Source organism: Dunckerocampus dactyliophorus, chromosome 5 (assembly GCF_027744805.1).
Source record: "Dunckerocampus dactyliophorus isolate RoL2022-P2 chromosome 5, RoL_Ddac_1.1, whole genome shotgun sequence".
Taxonomy (NCBI): domain Eukaryota; kingdom Metazoa; phylum Chordata; class Actinopteri; order Syngnathiformes; family Syngnathidae; genus Dunckerocampus; species Dunckerocampus dactyliophorus.
In genome coordinates, this window is record NC_072823.1 from 19,110,400 (window position 1) to 19,130,280 (window position 19,881).

The following is a 19,881-nucleotide window of genomic DNA, read 5'->3' on the forward strand; positions in this document are numbered from 1 at the left end:
TGCCATCTGCTGGGTTTTTCAATACAATGGAGACTATTGGAGACCTTACAAGCAGAAGGTACTCATTGGCTGACTTAAATAGACTAAAAGGTTGCGCAATGCCCCAGTTTTGCCATGAAGGCAGCATCTGCAGCACTACGTTACACTGTAGTAGTGATCTCTTGACATACTACAGTAACACTACTTTAGTAGCACTACACTACACTCGCACACACCAGTAAGTTACAGCTAAAGAAAGAAGAAGGAATGCTAAATTAAGTGGAACAATATCTCTATCATATCGGGCTACTCTGAGGGGGTGTCCACACAGGAATGTTTTCAAGTCGAAATGGCAAAGTATTGGTCCTGGGCTTTTGTAAGGTTTTAAAGATGGATTTGTCCATTATAAAATCCGACAACATAAATGTTAACTAAAATACATTTTGCTTAGGGCTGTCAAGCGATTAAAATATTTAATCGTGATTCATCGCATGTTGTCCGTAGTTAACTCGTAATTAATTGCAGATAGAAGTTTTTATCTATAATAAGTGTACCTTTGACAGATCATTTGAAAGTTTTTAATACACCTATGAACATGACATTGGATAATATTTTTGCTTAATGCAAATTTTTGTTTGTGAAACATTCAGTTTTTTCTTAAAACAGCTCAACACAAAATGGATCTCAGTGTATAAAGAACAAACACAATGTAAAACAAGTACATATTAGTAAGGTAAACTGTCATCATCATCATCACTGAAATATTATTCTCTTCAAGCAAATAATGTCACGAAATATAATTCTGACTAACATTACAAATAAAGGTTTGCAAAAACCCCAACAACTAAGTGAAATGAAAACAGGGTGTTAGAAAAATAAATATTGACAACTTACAAAAAATAGTGCTCAAGAACAGTCAGTAATTTACAGAACTAGGACTGCACCCATATACTCTTTTACAGACACATACAAACACACACACTTTTGTTAGTGTGGCGACTTCAACGACGTGGAAGTATAACACCCCAGGTCTTCCAACATGCAACTTTTATTCTGTCATCTTGACAAACACAGCAGTTCAAGCACAAATGCTAATAAATTGCAAATAAATAATAATAATAACTATGGTGGTCACAGGATCTTGTGAGATTTAAACCTGACGAGATTTCTTGTTTGGAGAAAAGTTGTCTCGCGAGAACCGGGTAGCCAGAAGCCAATCAGACTGAACTGTTGCATCGCTACTATGAATGATAATAAACATAAGTGGTAGTGTGCGACCTAATGAGGATAAGCGCCAGAGAAAATGGATGGATGGATGGATTATCATAACAGTGGTAACTTGCATTGTTTTGTGAATCAGTTAAATAAAAAAGTACTTTTCTTCAAATGAATGTTAAAATTTCTTCTCGTCTCGTGAGTTAGGTGTCTCCTGGCACCCTTAATATTAATGCTAATAAAGTCCCCCTTGAATCTTTAGTGCCATATCATTGAGCGCTGTGTGTGTGCTCTCTCACTTCGGCCTTTGTCACATTGAGACAAGCCCCTAAAATAGCTGTCCTCGGCTATGCCTTACAGTAACTAGCTGCTTGTAACCCAAATTTTAGGATGCAGTTCAAAGCAAAAAATCAGCCGAGAGACAGCTCGCATCTCAAAAACACTTGTTAGTTGGGACACTCATATGCCAAGATACCACTGTATAAATGACAATAAAAAATACCTGCAGTGCTCCAGTACCTTCTCGCGTCTCTCAGGCATTTGTGAGCTGATGTACCCTATGACAACTAAACTCACAGCGACACTAACTACAAATAAGTTTGGTCTTGTCGAGAGCAGAGAAGCTAAATTTACCATTCCCTTTTCTTTTTCTGTTTCTGCTGAATATTAAAGGTACTTTTCGTTAACTCGTTATTAACATGTTAACTTTGACAGCCCTAATTTTGCTAAGAAAATTCACTAATAAGGTTACTTGAATCAAATTAAGACTATCTGAGACTACCGACACCCACCTTGCAAAAATAAAAAATGGTTAATTCCACCTGGGACTTCTGGGTTTTGTTTTCCTTTGTTTGTGCCATTATTTCCTGTCTCAGACTCTTATTTTGGTATACCCATTTCCTGTTTTGTTCTTTATGAGGTCACCCAGGTTGATTAGTAATCAGCAATCAGCATGATTATTTTGTGACTTTAATTCTGAGCCGAGCTGCAAGCTGTCCTTTTTCCTAAATATGACACTTTTCGACTGCACCAGCCAACATGTCTTTGCTTTCTAGGGTAATGCTACAATAAATAATAGCAAAGCATAACACACCTGGTAGCACTCGGAATGGTAAAGGTAACTTTAAGGTGTGGGTGTCAAACTCATTTTCACCGCGGGCCACGTCACAGTTATGGTTGCCCTCAGAGGGCCGCAACTTTGCCTGAAATGTGTTTGTAACTGGACTGTTCAGGTTGTCATCCAAAGCAAGGTATCAGCAACTAGCAATCAGTTAATGCTCAAAGGCTTGATACGACATGCCCCAACCAAGACTGGTTTCACTCATATGTGGGGCAAAACAACAGTCGTTAAGATGCAGTGGAGTGAGACCTTTGTCTGCCAACAACAGTCACCACCACCACAACAACAAAAAGCAAAAACTCCAGTTGCGTACAATATACATTTTCTGTCGAAATTGACAACAAATGTCTTTATGTACATTTTCTCCAGGATTTTGCAGGCCACAAAAAACGATGTGGCGTGCCGAATTTGGTCCCCGGGCCTTGAGTTTGACACCTGTGCTTTAAGAGTTGCTATTGCAGCCTATTGCTAAGTGAGTCATTTGTATACAGTGCTCTGACCAACGCAGCAACATGTCCCCCACAAAGATCAAATCAGGCTACAAGAAAAGAGAGACAGAAGATGGAAAAAGGTAAAAGTAGGCAGCAAAATGCTTACGTTTTTTTTTTAAAGAAAGGTTAGTTCAGCCCAAATCTTAAAGCACATTATTATTGAAGAAATATCATGTTTTTAGTCACCTGTAGGAAGGAAATTATAATAGTTGTTATCGTGTACTTTGGGGGTCATTAACAGGCCAGCCTTTTGATGTCCAATATTATGAGCTGAAACTTAAAACTAATTTATGGCTTGTGAAAACACAATTAACAAACCATAGTAAGATAACTTAAGAATAGACTACAGCGTGTGTGTCTGTAGGGGACAGGAGAGGTGGGTTTAGGATGGGGTGAGAGGACACCCTTCAGGAGACTTATGTATGGAAGCCCAGATCTTGGTGCTACGCCCCTGATGCATGTCTTCCAAAGTATTATTACCACAACCCATTTTTTCACATGACTTTAATTACCTTGAGAAATAAATGAGAAATAAATTAGAAATTTAATACTGGAAAGAACAGGCACTTCATTAGGTGCACCTGCAAAGTCCAATGACCCAATGTATCAACACATGTAACAATGCTTGGTTTTTGTATTGCTCCTACATTAACATATGTGAGTACTGTATTGTAGTTTGAAGTGGTGTGGATCTGCATAACGGGAGAATAAGGGGGGAATATAAGTAACACGTCAGTATCTTGTAGCAGTAAGTTACCATTGCAAATAACAATAAACATATTACAGTATATTGTTAAATGTATTCCTCTGAACTGCGCATTATTGTGTTTGTAACGGCAAACTTCAGTTTGATTACCACTGCATAATCAGTGTGTTGGCTTTAAGGGGCCACACAATAAATGGTGACGTCAAACTGATGACAGCAGTGATGAGATTATGTCGATTCCGAGGCTCCGTGAAGGCGTCAATCGTAAACCGGGAGCAAGAAGGCGGTCCCGCTGAGCTTTTCCGGAGGGGGTGGGGTAGGATTATCCCAAATCACCACTCTAATTCTCAATGCAATCACGAAGTTGTAGCTTCAACTCACCTAAAGGGGACAACATTTTGGAAGCAAAAGGTAGCTACGATCAAGAGGTTTATTTTTAAGTCGTGCGAGACCTAATGCTTGTCTTTGTCCTGCATTTTTTTATTGAGTAAAATAGCAAATCGGACGTCTATAATGTGACAGCTGTCGTCGCGTTTGTGCTACTTTGGAAAATAATCCATCCTAATCATTTCGGTGGACACATGGCGAGATTTTACTTTGCTTTAACTTTTATTCTGGTGGGGGCGTTTTGGAGCATCGACTGCGAGCCCCAAACTCTGTCTTCTCCCGCCACGCCGTTGAACGCAACGATATCAGCATCTGTCAGCCTCCGGGATGACGGGAGCAACACTGACAACAATGACACCCACGCAGCCGTCGGAACCCGAATGTCGACCCTCATGACGCATCTTCCTACTCTCAAAGTGGTCGTCATTCTTACCTGCGTGTTGACAGCTGCTCTCATAACCTGCCTGCTCGTCAAAGTGGTCAGGTAAGATACAGACCATAGAGTAAATGACGATAACGTCTCTTTTATTATTATTCTGCCCCTCCTTGTTAGTGTGAAGCCTCAAATTCCTCGAGAAATGAATCAATTACAAGCATGTGATTGTGTTGACTGCATGTGACGTTAGAGGAAAGGTCACGGCCGATTAATAATATTCATACAAGCCTAACTGTGAGCAGTCATAACCAGATTTAGCATTTTTAGGTTTTTGTTATTCATCAAGGCATCATTTTGCTGAAAATTGTAATCGTTAGTATGTAATGTGTATTATGTGGTCATTTTTTGTGGACAGATCTGGGAGGAAAATCCGTAAAACACGAAAGTATGACATTATAACGACGCCAGCAGAGAGAGTGGAGATGGCCCCACTCAACAATGACAACGACGACGAAGACGATTCCACTCTATTTGATGTCAATTACAGGTTTGTTCTTCACAAATGAGCTCAGCATTTAAATGGAATAATTCATCAGCAAATAGAGTTGAAAAACTAAGACATGCAATTCATTCCATACCCAATTCCGTGTTATGGTGAAATCTCTGAGGTCAAACAGAATGGCAGAGAAATTTAGAGTAACTAAGTGACAAAATGTGATGACGTCATATAAATTTAATCATTAAAAATAATCGTCAGAAACTAACTGTCAAAATATGATTGATGACTTGACACATCAGATGACATCATTTGGGAGGGGCGTGGTGAGGGGGTGTGGGGAAAAGGAAGAGGCGTGACTTTGTTATTTACATTAGAATGTGGCTATTATTCTAGAGGAGGGTTGATGGGCGTGGTTAAGGTGGTGAGGGGGGTGTGGAAATATATGAGATGTCTTATATAACGAGGAGTGTTTCAGTCAGACTATGAGTGACTGCTGGAGAAAAAAAAAAAAAAAAAAATGGCTGTGTTCAGGAAAAAGAGTCTGCATCTTGACGGGGGACGTCTGGTGGTTAGTGAGTTTAGAGGTATGGGAGTAGTTCCCTTTGTGGATCTATACAGTTATGAATATATGGAACCAGAGGTTACGCAGCTGAGAATTTATTCTACTGAATTTGAAAAACTGAAGAGCTCCATTCAAGATTTCATCGATTACATGCAGCATGTGCATGATGAAGGGGAAGTAGGACTTACGAGAATGCCGCCAAGTGTAGCGGTGAGAACGGATTCGCTACAGCGTGAAGGGGAGGGATCTTTTTTCGTCGATTGTTCGAGATCACACATCTGGCTGCTGGTGAGATATGGCTCCTCTGATGCTAATAGTGTCAGACCAAGAACTGTTATGGAGAAAGAGCGGCATTTCCCAATTCACCTGGCGTTCAAGGTGGAAGACTTCCCAAAGCTGGGTGATCTCTTGAAAGAAATGAGTTTGTTTTTCACTCAAGATAGTGTGAAGCGGAGGCATGACCTGCTGGAGAAGAGGTTAACCACTCGAGCTGAAGGCGGTGTTGGAAGACAGAGGCTGGCTAGTGTTAAAAGGCGGATAAATCTGAACCCCGTTTTTGACAGAGAACTGGAGGCTGATGGATTGGCCAGGAGAGGCTATGTTTCTGAATTGGAGACTGATTCCGCGTAATCACGCATGCGGGTCTCCGCCTTCTACACAGACCTCCCAGTCCTGCTTCTCTGACCCCTCCCACCAGAACCCTCCTACCAGACCCGCCTCCCACTAGGCCCTCCATCTACAAGACACGCCTCTCAGACCGGCCTACCAGACACACCCACTCGTTTTAAAATATAAATACAGAAGAAGTGGGAATAGAGAAAGTACTTTACTTCATCATGGCTGATTTTTCCTCGGACAACGCTCTGACCTCTCTTGCTGGAAACAACGTCGGCAGCAGCAGCACCAGCTGCAGCAGCTATGAAATCCGGGATGAAGAGCTTCTCAACTGGCTGTCAAACATTTCTCAGACATCTTCAGGACACGCTGAGATGTATAGGCCACTTTTCCACCGCTATCATGAGAATGATTCGACCCTTGTCACGACGTGTGAAGCGCAAGAGTACCAGACCGATCCCTACGCGTGCATGGTGAAGGGGGACATAGCGCTCACCCCTGGTCGGATCACTGGAGGATCCATAGCCAGCTCCGGTTCTCCACCCAAGGTGACTGAGCGAGAGGTGCCAGAAGGCTCACCGATGTATACAGTCGGTTGTTTTTCCCAATCCCTCGACAATGGACAGAGCCATGGCGAGCTACCATGCGGACCTCCATCCTACTGTCCATACTGGGGGGATAATGACAGCGGGGAAGAGGCAGCGCCTGCTCCAGTCTACACCATAGGAGCACACAAAGCGGTCCTGACGCCTCCAGACTCGCCCGCGCCTCAGTCTCCGATAGCGGCGAGTGGCGGATTTCTAGACACTGTAAAGGCGTGCGTGGCTAGCGCCGTGCAAGTGGTGGTGCAGGAGCAGATAAAAAAAGACTGTTACGGCTGTGAAGTCGATCACCCTTCTCAACGTCAGCATCCCTGTCTCTATCCTCCAGAACCTGGATATTTCAACACTAACTTTAAACTGTTAACAGAGAATCTGATGACATGGGAATTTCTTCCAGCTCTCAAGTATACACTGGAATTACTTGGGTTAGACATACTGGATGCTAGAGTGGAAGGAGCAGCGGAGGCTTTTCTTTACGATCTGAAGCCTGAAGAAAACATTCTGGAGAAAGTTGCAGAGATCAGGCGCGCCTACATAGAAGACGACACGGATAGGGAAGATCTGCTGCAGCGTTTCCTCGGTTTCTGGAATCCTTGATTCATCAAAATGGGAAATTATTATTTTAAACCACCCCCTAAACCAGTTGACAGTTTTCTTTTAAAACATGCAATTGCTAATCGGATCAATGATGCATCGTTATATCTGGCAAGCGGGGATGTCGATACAAAAGACTTGGAGCGTTTTGAAAGAGTGATGGCCATTGTAAGGGATAAGGGTCCTTTAGACCACTGGGAGAATCTGGTGTATCTCGGGTCAGACTTAAACAGCGATGGTTTTGAAGCAACATTACGGGGCATTATCGGGAATATTTCTGTGTGTAGTCTCAACTCTAGTCTCATGCACGTCTTGTATACCTATGTAGTCGATGTAGCGGTGTGTAAACTGAAGAATGGAGATAAAGTTGATGTTGATCAGTTGCTAAATGTATTACATGCTTTACACGCTTCAATTTTGAAAAAAAAAAAAAAAAAAAGATTTTTTGTTTTTTTGATTTAATATAAAACATGTATTGTAATCACTAACTGTGTAATCACTAATCATGTGTGGTCATCAATAAAGTCGAAGTCAAAACATTGTCGTATGATCTTTTCTGTTCACTAGTAGACATGGCTTCAAAGAAGACAGAACGCATGCTGAAGAGTATATATTATGATCCTGCAAGAGCTGGATCTTATGGTGGGGTTGAAAGACTTCAAAAGGCTGTCGAAGAGCAGACGGGAAAAAAAGTTAGCGGGGATGAAGTGCGAGACTGGTTGTCAGCTCAGGATGCATATACCTTACACAAAACGGCACGAAAAACTTATGCTAGAAATCGTGTTTTTGTTCCTCGTCCTTTGTATCAATTTCAAGCCGATCTTTGTGATATGAGTGCTCTGTCTAAAGACAATGATCGGTTTAAATTCCTGCTTACAGTAATAGATGTATTTTCCAAGAAAGCTTATGCACGACCACTGAAAAACAAGACAGCCTTTGAAGTTGCAAAGGCTTTTGCTTCAATTTTAGACCAGAGTGGTATTCCGGCTAAAATTCAAACGGATTCAGGGAAAGAATTTTTTAATCGACTCTTTGAAAAACTAATGATGAAGTACAACATTCAACACTTTGCAACAGGAAGTGAACTGAAAGCATCAGTGGTGGAAAGATTTCACCGTACGTTGAAGGGAAAAATGTGGCGGTACTTCACTGCAAAAAACACTCGTAGGTATATAGACGTAATTCAAGATTTACTCGATAGCTATAACAACAGTTATCATAGTGGAATAAAAATGAAACCTGCGGAGGTAACCCCTAGCAAGACCTCGCAAGTGTTTGAAAATTTATATGGGACACTATCTCTGAGCGCAAAACCATCCGTATTTAAATTCAAAGAAGGAGACATTGTACGGATTTCAAAATACCGTGGAGTATTTGATAAAATGTATGAACAGTCATTCAGCGATGAATATTTTATAGTGAACGAACGTATCCCCAGAGTCCCCCCTGTTTATAAATTAAGGGATATAAGAGGTGAAATTCTGAATGGAACATTCTATGAACCAGAACTGCAGAAAGTGATAATTGGTTCTGACACTCTTTTCCGCATAGAAGAAATTTTAGACTGGAAAATTAAAAATGGTCAGAAGATGGTTTTAGTCCGGTGGCAAGGATGGCCTCGTCAGTTCGACTCTTGGCTAGCTGCTAACGAGGTCGTTGAGCTCAGGAAGAAGAGAAACAAGAAAGACCAGGAAACAGCACAATGACAGGACGAGAGTCTTTCTACGTGACACTACCGTCGAATGCCTGTAATGACATTTTCCCGAGCAATACCAGCTCGAACTATATGACAACATTGTCACAACCTATAGAGCTGGATGGAGCTTACGAGGTCGCTTTAGCTGAAATTATGTATTGTCATACATGGAATAATATACGTGGGGGTGAGAATGGTTATGAATTATTGGATCATTCGAAGCCAGCGAATCCTCCAATGTATATGAAAATTCCTAGGGGACATTATGACAGCATTGATCTAATACTGAGGGAGATAAATGCTTTATTTAAGTCAGTAAACATTGATCTAATTTTTCATTACAATTCTATAAACAGAAGAATTTATATATTAGGGAGTGCTAAATATTCTATCAAGTTCGAAGCGCCGCTGTCCTACATGCTGGGTTTTGAACCCGGTCAATGGATTAAAACAGAAGGAAATCCCGTGAGTAAATATCCCTGCGATATTAACGGCGGTCAATATAATTTTTTCGTCTATACCAATATTGTGGAAGCACAACATATCGGAGACTATGTTGTTCCCCTTCTAAGAATTGTTAAAAAGGAAGGATCTTACGGTGACCTGATCACTTTCTCCTACAACCGCTTACACTACGTTCCTGTCAATAAACAGCGCATACAGGATATCCAGATTGAATTAAAAACAGATTTAAATACCCCGATTCGATTCACATACGGGAAGACCATCTGCAAACTACACTTTAGACCGGTATCAAAGATCTTGATCTGAATTCAACAGAATAACCCAGAATGAATTCGCAAAGATTTGTGGATTATTATGTGAATCAGGCTGGAGGCGGATCACTCAACGGATTTGTTGGTGCCCCGGTTCTTTACGGCAGGGGATTTGGTTCTATGCTGAGTAGGGCATTCAGATTCGTCTTGCCTCTTCTTAAACGTGGAGCTAATATTGCCAGGCCACATTTGAAATCTGCTGTGAGAGGGATAGCATCTGATGTTGTTGGAGCTGTAACCAGCCATATTGCCAATCGTCGACGTGACGAAACTCAGGACGGATCGGGACTACTACGAATAGCACGTGGAAGAGGAAAAAGAGCTCTAGCAGCATTATCACACGCTATACCAAAAAAGAAACGTAAAACCTCATCGAAAATACACCGGAAAGTTAAAAGTCAACGAGGCGGAGGGGATATATTTTAACCATGTCTCTTACACATCACCTCTCGTCAGAGTGCACCAAATCAGAGCTCGACCTCTTTGCTCCTCCGATGACACAGCTATCTATAGATCAGACCAATTATGTAGAGATCCATCCTTTGAACTCTATTGCTGATCAAGAAGTGTTAGATTTCCTGATACCTGGAAACGGGAGTTTCTATCTAGATCTAAACTCAACACTACTCTATTTACGCCTCAAGATTACAAACGCCGATGGGACTAATCTCGGAAATGCTGATAACTGTGGAATAATACAGTACCCTCTAAATACTATATTTTCACAGGTAGATGTCAGTCTGAACGATGTTCTCATTAGCTCTTCATCCGCAACTCATCCTTACAGATCTATTATTGAAACCCTCCTCAACTTTTCACGACAAACATTGGAGAGTCAGTTTTCAGCAGGTCTGTGGTACAAAGACGATGGCGATGATTTAGATTCAATTGACACGACACCTGGCGGCCCCAACAAAGGCCTTATCAAGCGTACAAGCTTCACTCGTGGTTCGCGACCATTCGAGTTAATTGGTCCCCTGCACAGTGACATTTTTTTTTCCGAAAGACTCCTGCTAAACAATGTGGATGTGCGATTGAAACTTGTAAAGGCTAAAAGTGCTTTTACACTGATGTCCGCTGCAGCTGACGAGTTCAATTTAAACATTCTGAGTGCTAGCATTTTTGTGAAAAAGGTGCAAGTCTCGCCGGATGTCATGCTAGGACATTCAGCCGCTTTAATGAAATCCAACGCAATTTACCCGATAAGTCGTGTTGTTGTTAAAAATTTTAGCATTCCAGCGCAGTCACGTGTATGTTCACAGGACAACTTGTATCTGGGTAGACTTCCAAAATATATAGTCGTCGGAATTGTCGACCACAGAGCATTTGTCGGAGCAAGGGAGCTGAACCCATTTAAGTTCCAACATGCAAATCTTGAATACCTCTCTCTCAGTGTAAATTCACGCTTTATCCCGGCGAAACCTTACCAACCCAACTTTAATACACATCAGAGTGTTCGCGAATTTTACAATCTCTATCTGGGAACAAACAGACACCTCAGAGACGCTCCCCTGAGTATTGACCGCGAAAACTTTGAAAATGGTTACTCACTGTTTCTGTTCAATCTGTCAAGAGACGATGAAATGGACGCTGAAGCTCTCTCTCCTGCGCTACATGGAACATGCCGTTTGGATTTAAGATTCAGAATGGCGTTACCGAGAACTATGACATTGATTGTGTACGCTTGTTACGACAGTGTCATAGAGATAAACTCGAAGCGTCAGGTTCTGATCGACTACTAAAACTGGAGAAATGAACAACCATCAAATAGATTCTATCCTGAGACCGATCTTGGGCGAGACGTTTGGAGGGGTTTGGCCTAGTGATTTACTGCCAACTAAGATTGATAAACGACCGTGCTATCTCGTCGTTAACACCCATGACCAAACCCGTGAGGGTGAACACTGGGTGGGGATGATTATTGAAGCTGAACAAGACAAATCATGCTTCTTCGACAGCTATGGCCATGAACCGGATTTTATATTTTATCCTGAAAGTTTTATAACTTTCCTCACTAGAAATTCTCATGAAATACGCTACAACAAACTCCAAGTACAAGATGACAACTCTTCGACTTGTGGCGCCCATGTTATTTTTTTCCTCTGTCAACGCTTTAAAGGACTCTCTTTTCAAGAAGTAATGAGGCTGTATTCTGATAATTTAAAAAAGAATGATGCTCTTGTCACCAAGTTTGTCAAGAAAAATGTTAAATGTATTTCACATGTGAAGACCGCTAAAACCTGTAATCAGAAAGCATGCTCTTTAAAACTATTTAATGAGTGTTATATCTGTTCTGAATAAATGCTCTTACTCCGATGTATAATTCCCAATAAATTTTTATTGGTAAAAAAAAAAACATACAGTCTGCATGAATTCATTTGTATCGAGTGAAATCTAACCAGTTGGAGGGGATCGGTGTAGACAATCGCCATTCAGACGCTGTAGGTGTATACAGTTGATGAACGAGATTCGGACTGTCATAATCTCTGTCTAACGGTGATGCCGCCCCAGATTTTTTCCCCCCGCGTTTTCTCTTACTCCGACGTATCTGAGGGCGAGGTTCACTCGTGGTATTGGAGGGTTTAAGTCGTAATTGCTCGCGTGCGTGAGTGTTCATAACAGTTGTGATTGGAATATTTAATTCAGAAATTGTTTTTAAAAATGTATCCCATCCGCGAGGTACGGTCCGTCCGTGGAATCGACGGTTTGTCAGAGTTTTCATTAAATCGAAAATATGAGACCCTTTAATGAGGTTGTCCTGCACAATTATCTCGCCTGAACGGTTCCATCTTAGAAGGTCTGAATTACGAAGCTTCTGTAGAATATATGCCGCATTTTTCCGATTGCGTGATCCTATGTTGTCTAAAATCTCTTTTTCAATGTTGTCAGGACGTTCTTCCTCTTCAACCTTGACATAGTCACCTACATCTTCACCTCCTTTCTCTGTGGGTGTAGTAGGTAGTTTCAAAAGTATTTCACGACTGCGACTCTCCTCCTTTCTGAGTAAGGCCAGATATTTTTCAAGTAGATCGTTATAATGTAGTGACTTGCTGTATACCGGTCCAGGTTGTTTTAACAGACGTTCCATTTTCTCTTCCAAAACATGCTGAGCTTTCTCGCTGATGTTTTCTGCATGCGTCTTCTTCTGGGTTAAAGTCTCTAGTTGATGGGGGGAAATCATGTACATTTTACTAAATGACGCCATGACGATGGTCTGTGTCTATCTCCCACCGGTAAACAAACTGGTTAGGAGTGGGATTGCTGCTCCTAATAACGCCCCAAGGAAACCACCGGACTGTGTCAACACCTTACGCTTATGTTTTATGGCAGTTTTACGGTTAGCAAAGAGTTTGATGATTTTTTTCTGCTTTTTTAACCTACTGTACTGCTCGGAGGATAGTGGGATGTTCCCCTTCAAAACATTCAAAGCTATCTCACAGACTGCCAGGACGAGATCTTTCGATGCATGGCTAAGAAGGCTCTGTCTCTCTTTTGGTTTTAGACTGAGCAGGGCTTTTAAAATGGGGAGGTTTCTTTTAATCCGCTTTGACATGGTTTAAATCACTTTTTATACTGATACACTACAGGCCACTCGTGTGGAAGTATGCCGCTTCTCAGTCGGAAATGTTCTGGACAGTCGGGTCTTAAGTCCACGATTAAATATGAGTAGGGGTCTTTAGTCGCGTCATTAAAACTCTGAAGAAAATATTCTCTTCGTCCGGGGAACATTTGCTGAGCCAGAATTCTAATCTGCAGTTTATCACGAGGCGATTTGAAAAGGACCATATAATTAGTGTTTAAACTAATAGTTCTGCTATGTTTTCCTTGATGAAACAAGTTTTGAACTAGAAAGATTACAGATAATTTTCGATGATGTCTATACATTGTAAATGCCTTCATTAATTCATCATGATTCGCCCCAACGTCCATGCAATCATCGACAACTAAAAGACTGTGCTGATTTGATGGAAAAATATTTTCATCCGTCAAAGAGTCAGGGATTCCTTCAATAAATTTAATCTTTACATCTCTAGCCAATTCATCATACATGGGTTGGTAGGATGAATAGCTCCAGATGATTCGATCGGGAACTCTGGAAAAAGTATCCTTCATATTTTGGAGTACATGTTTCACAAAGAACGACTTCCCACTTCCACTTGCCCCTACAAGGAGAGCGGTGAATGGAAGTTTGAAACGAGGATCAAAATATACTTCTTCCATGTTACGCATCTGCTGTTTCTGTAAACTGGCAACCTAAATAACCAGAACACTGATTTTATTCACAGACATCAAGATGTAAACACAAACAAATGAAGAAGGGTTTATTGATATAGCATATGTGCATATATGATTTACTACAGATTACATCATGACTAAAAATACAGAATACATCTTCAAGAAAAACACAGAATACATGATAAAAAATATAAAAAACAGAATAGAATTACAAAACAATGATATAATTCTAAAAAGGTCTGGGTAGAAAAGTCATCAGGTCAAACCGTCATAAATCTACACAGTCCTTTTCAGAAATTGCTGCCGTTTCATCCTGGAACTAATAACCAAATGGTAATGTTTTTCCATCTGCAAGGAGTCGTCTTTTATCATAGACAACTGCGAAGTTGATTATGCGTTGTTTATTAGTGAGTTCAAAGGCTTTCATATTGCGAGTAATTTTATTGTAATGTGTAGAGATTTCACGCCGATTGTCCGGCTCTCTGAGATATCCCTCTACCAGATCTGTGAGGCTGTCAAAGTTAATTTTTTTACAGTTTTCATAATTTTGTGTAATCCCTTTAGCACGTAAAGTCACCTTACCCTGTTGTGTGAGATAGGCATACGATTTGGGACCCGCAGCGCTCCAATTGCATATGTAGTCTCCATGATCTAATTCTGATGTCAAATCTCCGAGATAATTACCGAGTGGAGGGTTATATTGATCAGAGGGGCTGCTTGTGTAAACGATAGAATCAGTGTCACAGTACAGAACACGATCTTGGAGCAAATCTAATTGCTTGTAAAGTTCAAGTCGTGCATAAGAAGTTGTGAACGCCGCTAGAAAAATATTTGCGTCGCCTGGGGGTAAGACACACCTAGAATTATGGCGCCATTGAACAAGTGCAATATCGTCATTTATGAAGTGAAACTGTGAAATGTCGTACTTGCTAGAAAAGAGAAATTCAAAAAAGCGTTGCGGTGTGCTCACCAGACTGGTTGAGAGCTGGTTTGATCTTTGTGCTAGTTTTCCCCAGAGAGAATTTAGCAGTAGTTTGGCAATCTGTCTTTTTGCGGGGTTGTAGACAATTTTCTCCGGATCGAGATCGATACCTTGCTTCTCTTTATAGTCACGGATGTAACCCTGTTTAGTCTGAAGAGTTTCAACTCCGCTAGGGTAGCCCGACGCCTCTTGCTTCTGTTTAAGGAAAGTGTAGATATAGTCTTTAAACAGCACATCTGATTTCTCTTCGAAGTTCCATATTTCGTAAATTTCAGCCAGAAAATACCCCTTTCGCACTGCCTCGATTACTTCTATCGTTACCCACACCCCTTGGAGGGCCCGTTCTTCATCATTGTGTGTACAGTCAGTAGTTTGATTGTTCACGAGTGCACATAATCGACACAGTGTGAAAATTAATTTCCCTTTGTCGTTTCTAATAGGCAGTACAGGGAAAAACAGTTGACGTGGAGGGTAAACTTTAGCATGTATTAATCCAAAGTAATTTTCAATGCTGTCAAAATCCTTTCGAATTATTTTCGGATGCCCTAATGGGTAGTGAAAATGTGCATTTACAAACGGATACAACGATGTGAAATCAACGTAATTTACACGCTCACCTGGGCTGACAACATGGCGGAGACGGATAGCAGCCGTACGGCCTCCATATAAGGCTGCTCTGGGATCTAACGGAATTGGTTCTTGAAACCTCTCTAAGAAAGATTTAACATTCGGGTCTGTTTTTTTCTGTACACTCCATTCGTGTTCCCACTTGATCACCACAGTTTGCACCTTGTAATCGTTTTGTAATCGATCCAGCCTTTTCAAAGTCTCAGAGTACACCTCACTAAAACAAGTCTTTGACAATGGAGAAACATCACTTCCCATATAACACTTTGGACAGCCATGAAAATAACAGCCTAGAAATTCAAAGACAACTTTCCCTCCATTTAACTCTCCATATCCATCAACTGAATAACGCCCAAATTTAACTTCACCTCCGTTCAAAGCATGTCTTATTGAAATCCCCCGTGAGAAGGCCTCATACTCAAGCCACTGTATAGACGCATGTGAGAAAGCCTTGCTGTTTGTTTTGTAATTGTTAGGACAGGGAATCGCGATTGTATTGGGTTTTAAAAATTTTGTTTGAAAGACATTCAAAGCTGCTGAAGCAATGGTCACACTGTCAAAAGGATCACAGTCTGTTGTTTTTATGAATTCATTACGGAAATTGCTTGCACCCTCGGCTAAGATTTCAACATCGTTTTCACAGTAAGATACTAACTCTGCATCATAGTCAAACTCTTGATCTTTGACAGTCTGATACCAGTTAAGGAAATCCTCTCTTTGTTTTGGACTCATTTCGTCAGGTGAGTACATCTCGGCCGGTGGATAGCTTCCTCTATAGCCATTTTTTGAAAGATCGGTAAATCTGTGTGGGAAGTAGCCTTTTTTAAGCTGTGTCTTACATCCCAACGCCTTGGAAAAGTCTCTGAGTGGGATAGGAATAAATGAGAACGAGTCAATAAATTTAAGTTGAAAGTCATTATCCAGGATCAGGATTATTTTACTCCCTTGTGCTATCACAGACGGTGACAAACCTTGAGTTACATAAGCATTCAAGATGATATGATGATCAAAACCTTTGCCAAAATGGGAAATGAAAGTTGTCTGTTTATGTTTTTTCTGTCGGAAATGGAGAAGAAATTTTAAAGCGCATGAATGCCCCTTCCAGACACGGCGCTCACCATTAAGTGACTGAGCCACCACAAGCACCGGAAGATGGGTTCCAGTGGTTTGAGAAGTCTCAAAATCAAAAAATACAATCTTTTTTTCATGTATTTCTTTTTCAGATTTGATTGGTTTTGTACGCATGTAACAGACATGTTTATCTTCGCCGCTTTCAATCATAGAGTTATTAGCTGATGTCTGCTCTAACTCATTGTTACGAGACGACAATGTTGTTTTAGGTTGTTTACAAATTGTGCACATCTTGATAGCACAAGTATGCTCTTTAGGATCTCTGATAGATGTGTAGTACAATGATTTACATCTAGGACATGTTTTATTGGTCTGACACATGCTGGCCATCTTTTTGATTTTCGGATGCCATTTTTTCTCGCGATGTCGTTCGTAGCATTGTCTATTTGTACAGAATCGATTGCAATCAGCACAGTAGGTTTTTTGAATTGGACCCTGTTTACAATCTGTGCAACAGATGTTGCAGCTTTTTTCACAGAAATGCTTATATTGACACTGATACCCTGTGTGACAATGTTTACAGAAAAACTTCACACCTAGAAATCCCTTAATATTATTTATCCCGTAAAAATGATTATTGTGTAAAAGCAGATAGCGTATTGTGTCTCGTTCGGGTGTTCCTGTTTGAAATGTAACCAGGTTGTTGTTTTTTTCTCTGTCAGACGTTTGGTAAAAGATAACAATTTTACACGCTAACAGCTCCTCAAATTTGACAACATCATCGAATGTGACCATTGTATCAGCAGTCAGACCTGCTCTGGTATGGATGTCCCAGCCTGCCTTTATGGCTTCCATCATCGTCAACTTCGGATTTGTCAGTAATGCCAGATTTACAGCAAAACATGTTTGATCGGGATTGGGGAGTACAAATAAATGTCGTGCTTTTTTCTTCACAATTTCGCTCGCAAGACATGATTCAATTCGTCTCTTACCCCCTCCCCGCGGAGCCTTCACAAAATTGACAATTAGCTCAAGCGATCCATCGGTGAAAACAGACATATTACTCTGGACTAATCTGTCTAAAAGTTCCTGTAATTGTGACACTGTCCCCTCTCCATAACGCACGCTCATTGAGACATCGTCTTGCAAACGATCAGCACGCAGATTAACTTGGATAACGTCATTTGGCTGGACATCAGCTCTGTGAATCATGCTTGAAATCCTATCGCGAAAACCATTTGTGACATTCAAATAAAATTCACGAAAATTGGGAATTGCAGATGGTGGTGGAAAGCGAAGGAAAGAGCGAATCTCAACATTATTAAATCTTTCACGGTTTGTGACATGCATGTCATCACTAGTGCAAGGTGCTGGAACATTAACAGCCGCACTATTTGTGTTGTTTATCCCCATAGATGTGGATTGACCCTCATTACTCTGATTGATGACGCTCTCTGTCTGTTCACCCTCGCCCCCACCCCCCACCTGATGGCCTCTTTCCAGAATGTTGAGTGCATCACAACACTGACTGTCTGATGGAGACCACGGGTCATCTATTTGACTGTTGAGTGCATCACAACACTGACTGTCTGATGGAGACCACGGGTCATCTATTTGACTGTTGAGTGCATCACAACACTGACTGTCTGATGGAGACCAAGGTCCTGAGTCAACATTGCTTTGCGATACGGGCGAAGGAACGGGGGAGGGGTATCTGTACATTTGGAGTAAGGAAATTAGCTCATCAGGGGATGGAAGAAAAACTTCTCCCCCTCTTTCAGGTGAATCATGCCGAGCCTGAATTGGGCTATTTTGGGGAGAAGGCTGATTAGCCCGGCCTTCAGATCTTTGACAGTTGATCTCTGAGATCAACTGGAGAAGATGCTCTCTAATTTCAGGGGAATTGTTGTGATCTGATTCCGCACTGCTATGCGGAACGGGGCAGGGGTATCTGTACATTTGGAGCAAGGAAATTAGCTCATCAGGGGATGGAAGAAAAACTTCTCCCCCTCTTTCAGGTGAATCATGCTGAGGCAGAATTGGACTGTTTCGGGGAGAACCCTGATTAGCCCCGCCTTCGGATCTTTCTCGGTTTATCTCAGAGATCAAGTGGAGGAGATGCTCTCTAATTTCAGGGGAATTGTTGTGATCTGGTTCAGCCATTTGTCTTTATCACCCGATCAAAAATTAGTCTTCAAATTGCAACCTGCGATGGACTCTTTGTGGCAGTGTTCTTTGTTCACGAGTGGCACGTCTAGCGTTAGCTGAATATGAATTGACAGAATGCCTGCGTCTAACGTTCTGTCTAAGTTGATTATATATATTCTCAATCATGCGGCGATTTAAACATGCTATATCATACATGTATCTTCTGAACACTTGTTCGACAATTAGCACAGAGGTGTTGAAATCCACTGTTTCAATTCCATCATTGTCTGAGACTATATCCCTCTGATTTAGAGCTTGCATGTCAACATATTCACTTTCACTATCTGGAAAATAATGAAATCTTTCCTGGTTGTAGACTCCAGCGTCAGATGTCTCCTCCTGTCCCGTTTCTTGTCCCACATCGGACTCTGCTGTGTTTTCCTCGAATTCTGTGTCGTTTTCTCCCTCTGTCACATCCAGCGTTGAGGGGGTCAGTGGCGCAATCCCTATAACAGAGCAGACTCTGTTATTCATCAACATTTACACAGTACATACAGAGATAATTGTTGACATAAATATGAATTCATTAAAACCGACACACATTTGTTTAACTTACCGTGACTTGAGTTTGGACTTGTAAACCCCACAATAAAATGCAGTGGGTTTTGGACCGGCGGTGTTAAAGTGTTTTCCACGAATCCCGAAGTCTGTCCCCAAACTCCCCCGTCTATCGTAGAGCGATCGCCCTCTGCAAATCCTGTGTCAGAGAGGATCTTGTTAGTCATCAGCATTTACACAAAACATAAAGAGCTAATTCCCGACATCATCCTGTATTAAACTAAACCTACACACGATTGTTTACCTTGTGCCTGGTTTTGAGGCGTTATAAAGTCCACATTAAATCCCTGCATTGGGTTTTGGACCGGTGACACTAGGGCCACTGGTGGCGGTGAAGTCAGATCGATCACTGGAAATCAAACATACTCAATTTATTTTATTTTCCCCAATATATATTATATAATCAACATCCTGGCTCTCTCTCTCTCTCTCTCTCTCTCTCTCTCTCTCTCTCTCTCAGAGGTAGAGAGACATGCGCACTCACACACACACACACACACACACACACACACACACACACACACACACGCAGACAGGCAGACAGGCACGCACGCACACAGGCACGCACACACACAGGCACG

General features: G+C 41.4%; 2 protein-coding genes across 8 annotated transcripts in view; one reads left to right on the plus strand and one right to left on the minus strand.

The window, feature by feature from the left end:
* The window catches only part of fam174b (family with sequence similarity 174 member B), a 27,107-nt gene continuing 7,226 nt past the window's right edge, over positions 1-19,881 (plus strand). Inside the window, exons 1-2 of one of the 2 annotated variants that reach the window (XM_054777415.1) lie at positions 1-4,382; positions 4,690-4,840. In XM_054777415.1, coding sequence (XP_054633390.1) covers positions 4,093-4,382; positions 4,690-4,840 — 441 coding nt within the window. In that variant the 5' untranslated portion in view covers positions 1-4,092. Of the gene's footprint in view, positions 4,383-4,689; positions 4,841-19,881 lie in introns of those variants that run through there. The other variant, XM_054777416.1, reaches the window with a different exon arrangement.
* The window catches only part of LOC129181786 (uncharacterized), a 20,781-nt gene continuing 905 nt past the window's right edge, over positions 6-19,881 (minus strand). For 3 of the 6 annotated variants that reach the window (XM_054777404.1, XM_054777405.1, XM_054777403.1), the window contains 3 exons: positions 19,545-19,649; positions 19,299-19,439; positions 6-19,188 (listed from right to left, as the gene is read on the minus strand). In XM_054777404.1, the coding sequence (XP_054633379.1) occupies positions 14,174-18,697 (4,524 nt within the window). In that variant the 5' untranslated portion in view covers positions 18,698-19,188; positions 19,299-19,439; positions 19,545-19,649 and the 3' untranslated portion in view covers positions 6-14,173. Of the gene's footprint in view, positions 19,754-19,881 lie in introns of those variants that run through there. The other 3 variants (XM_054777410.1, XM_054777409.1, XM_054777408.1) reach the window with 3 other exon arrangements.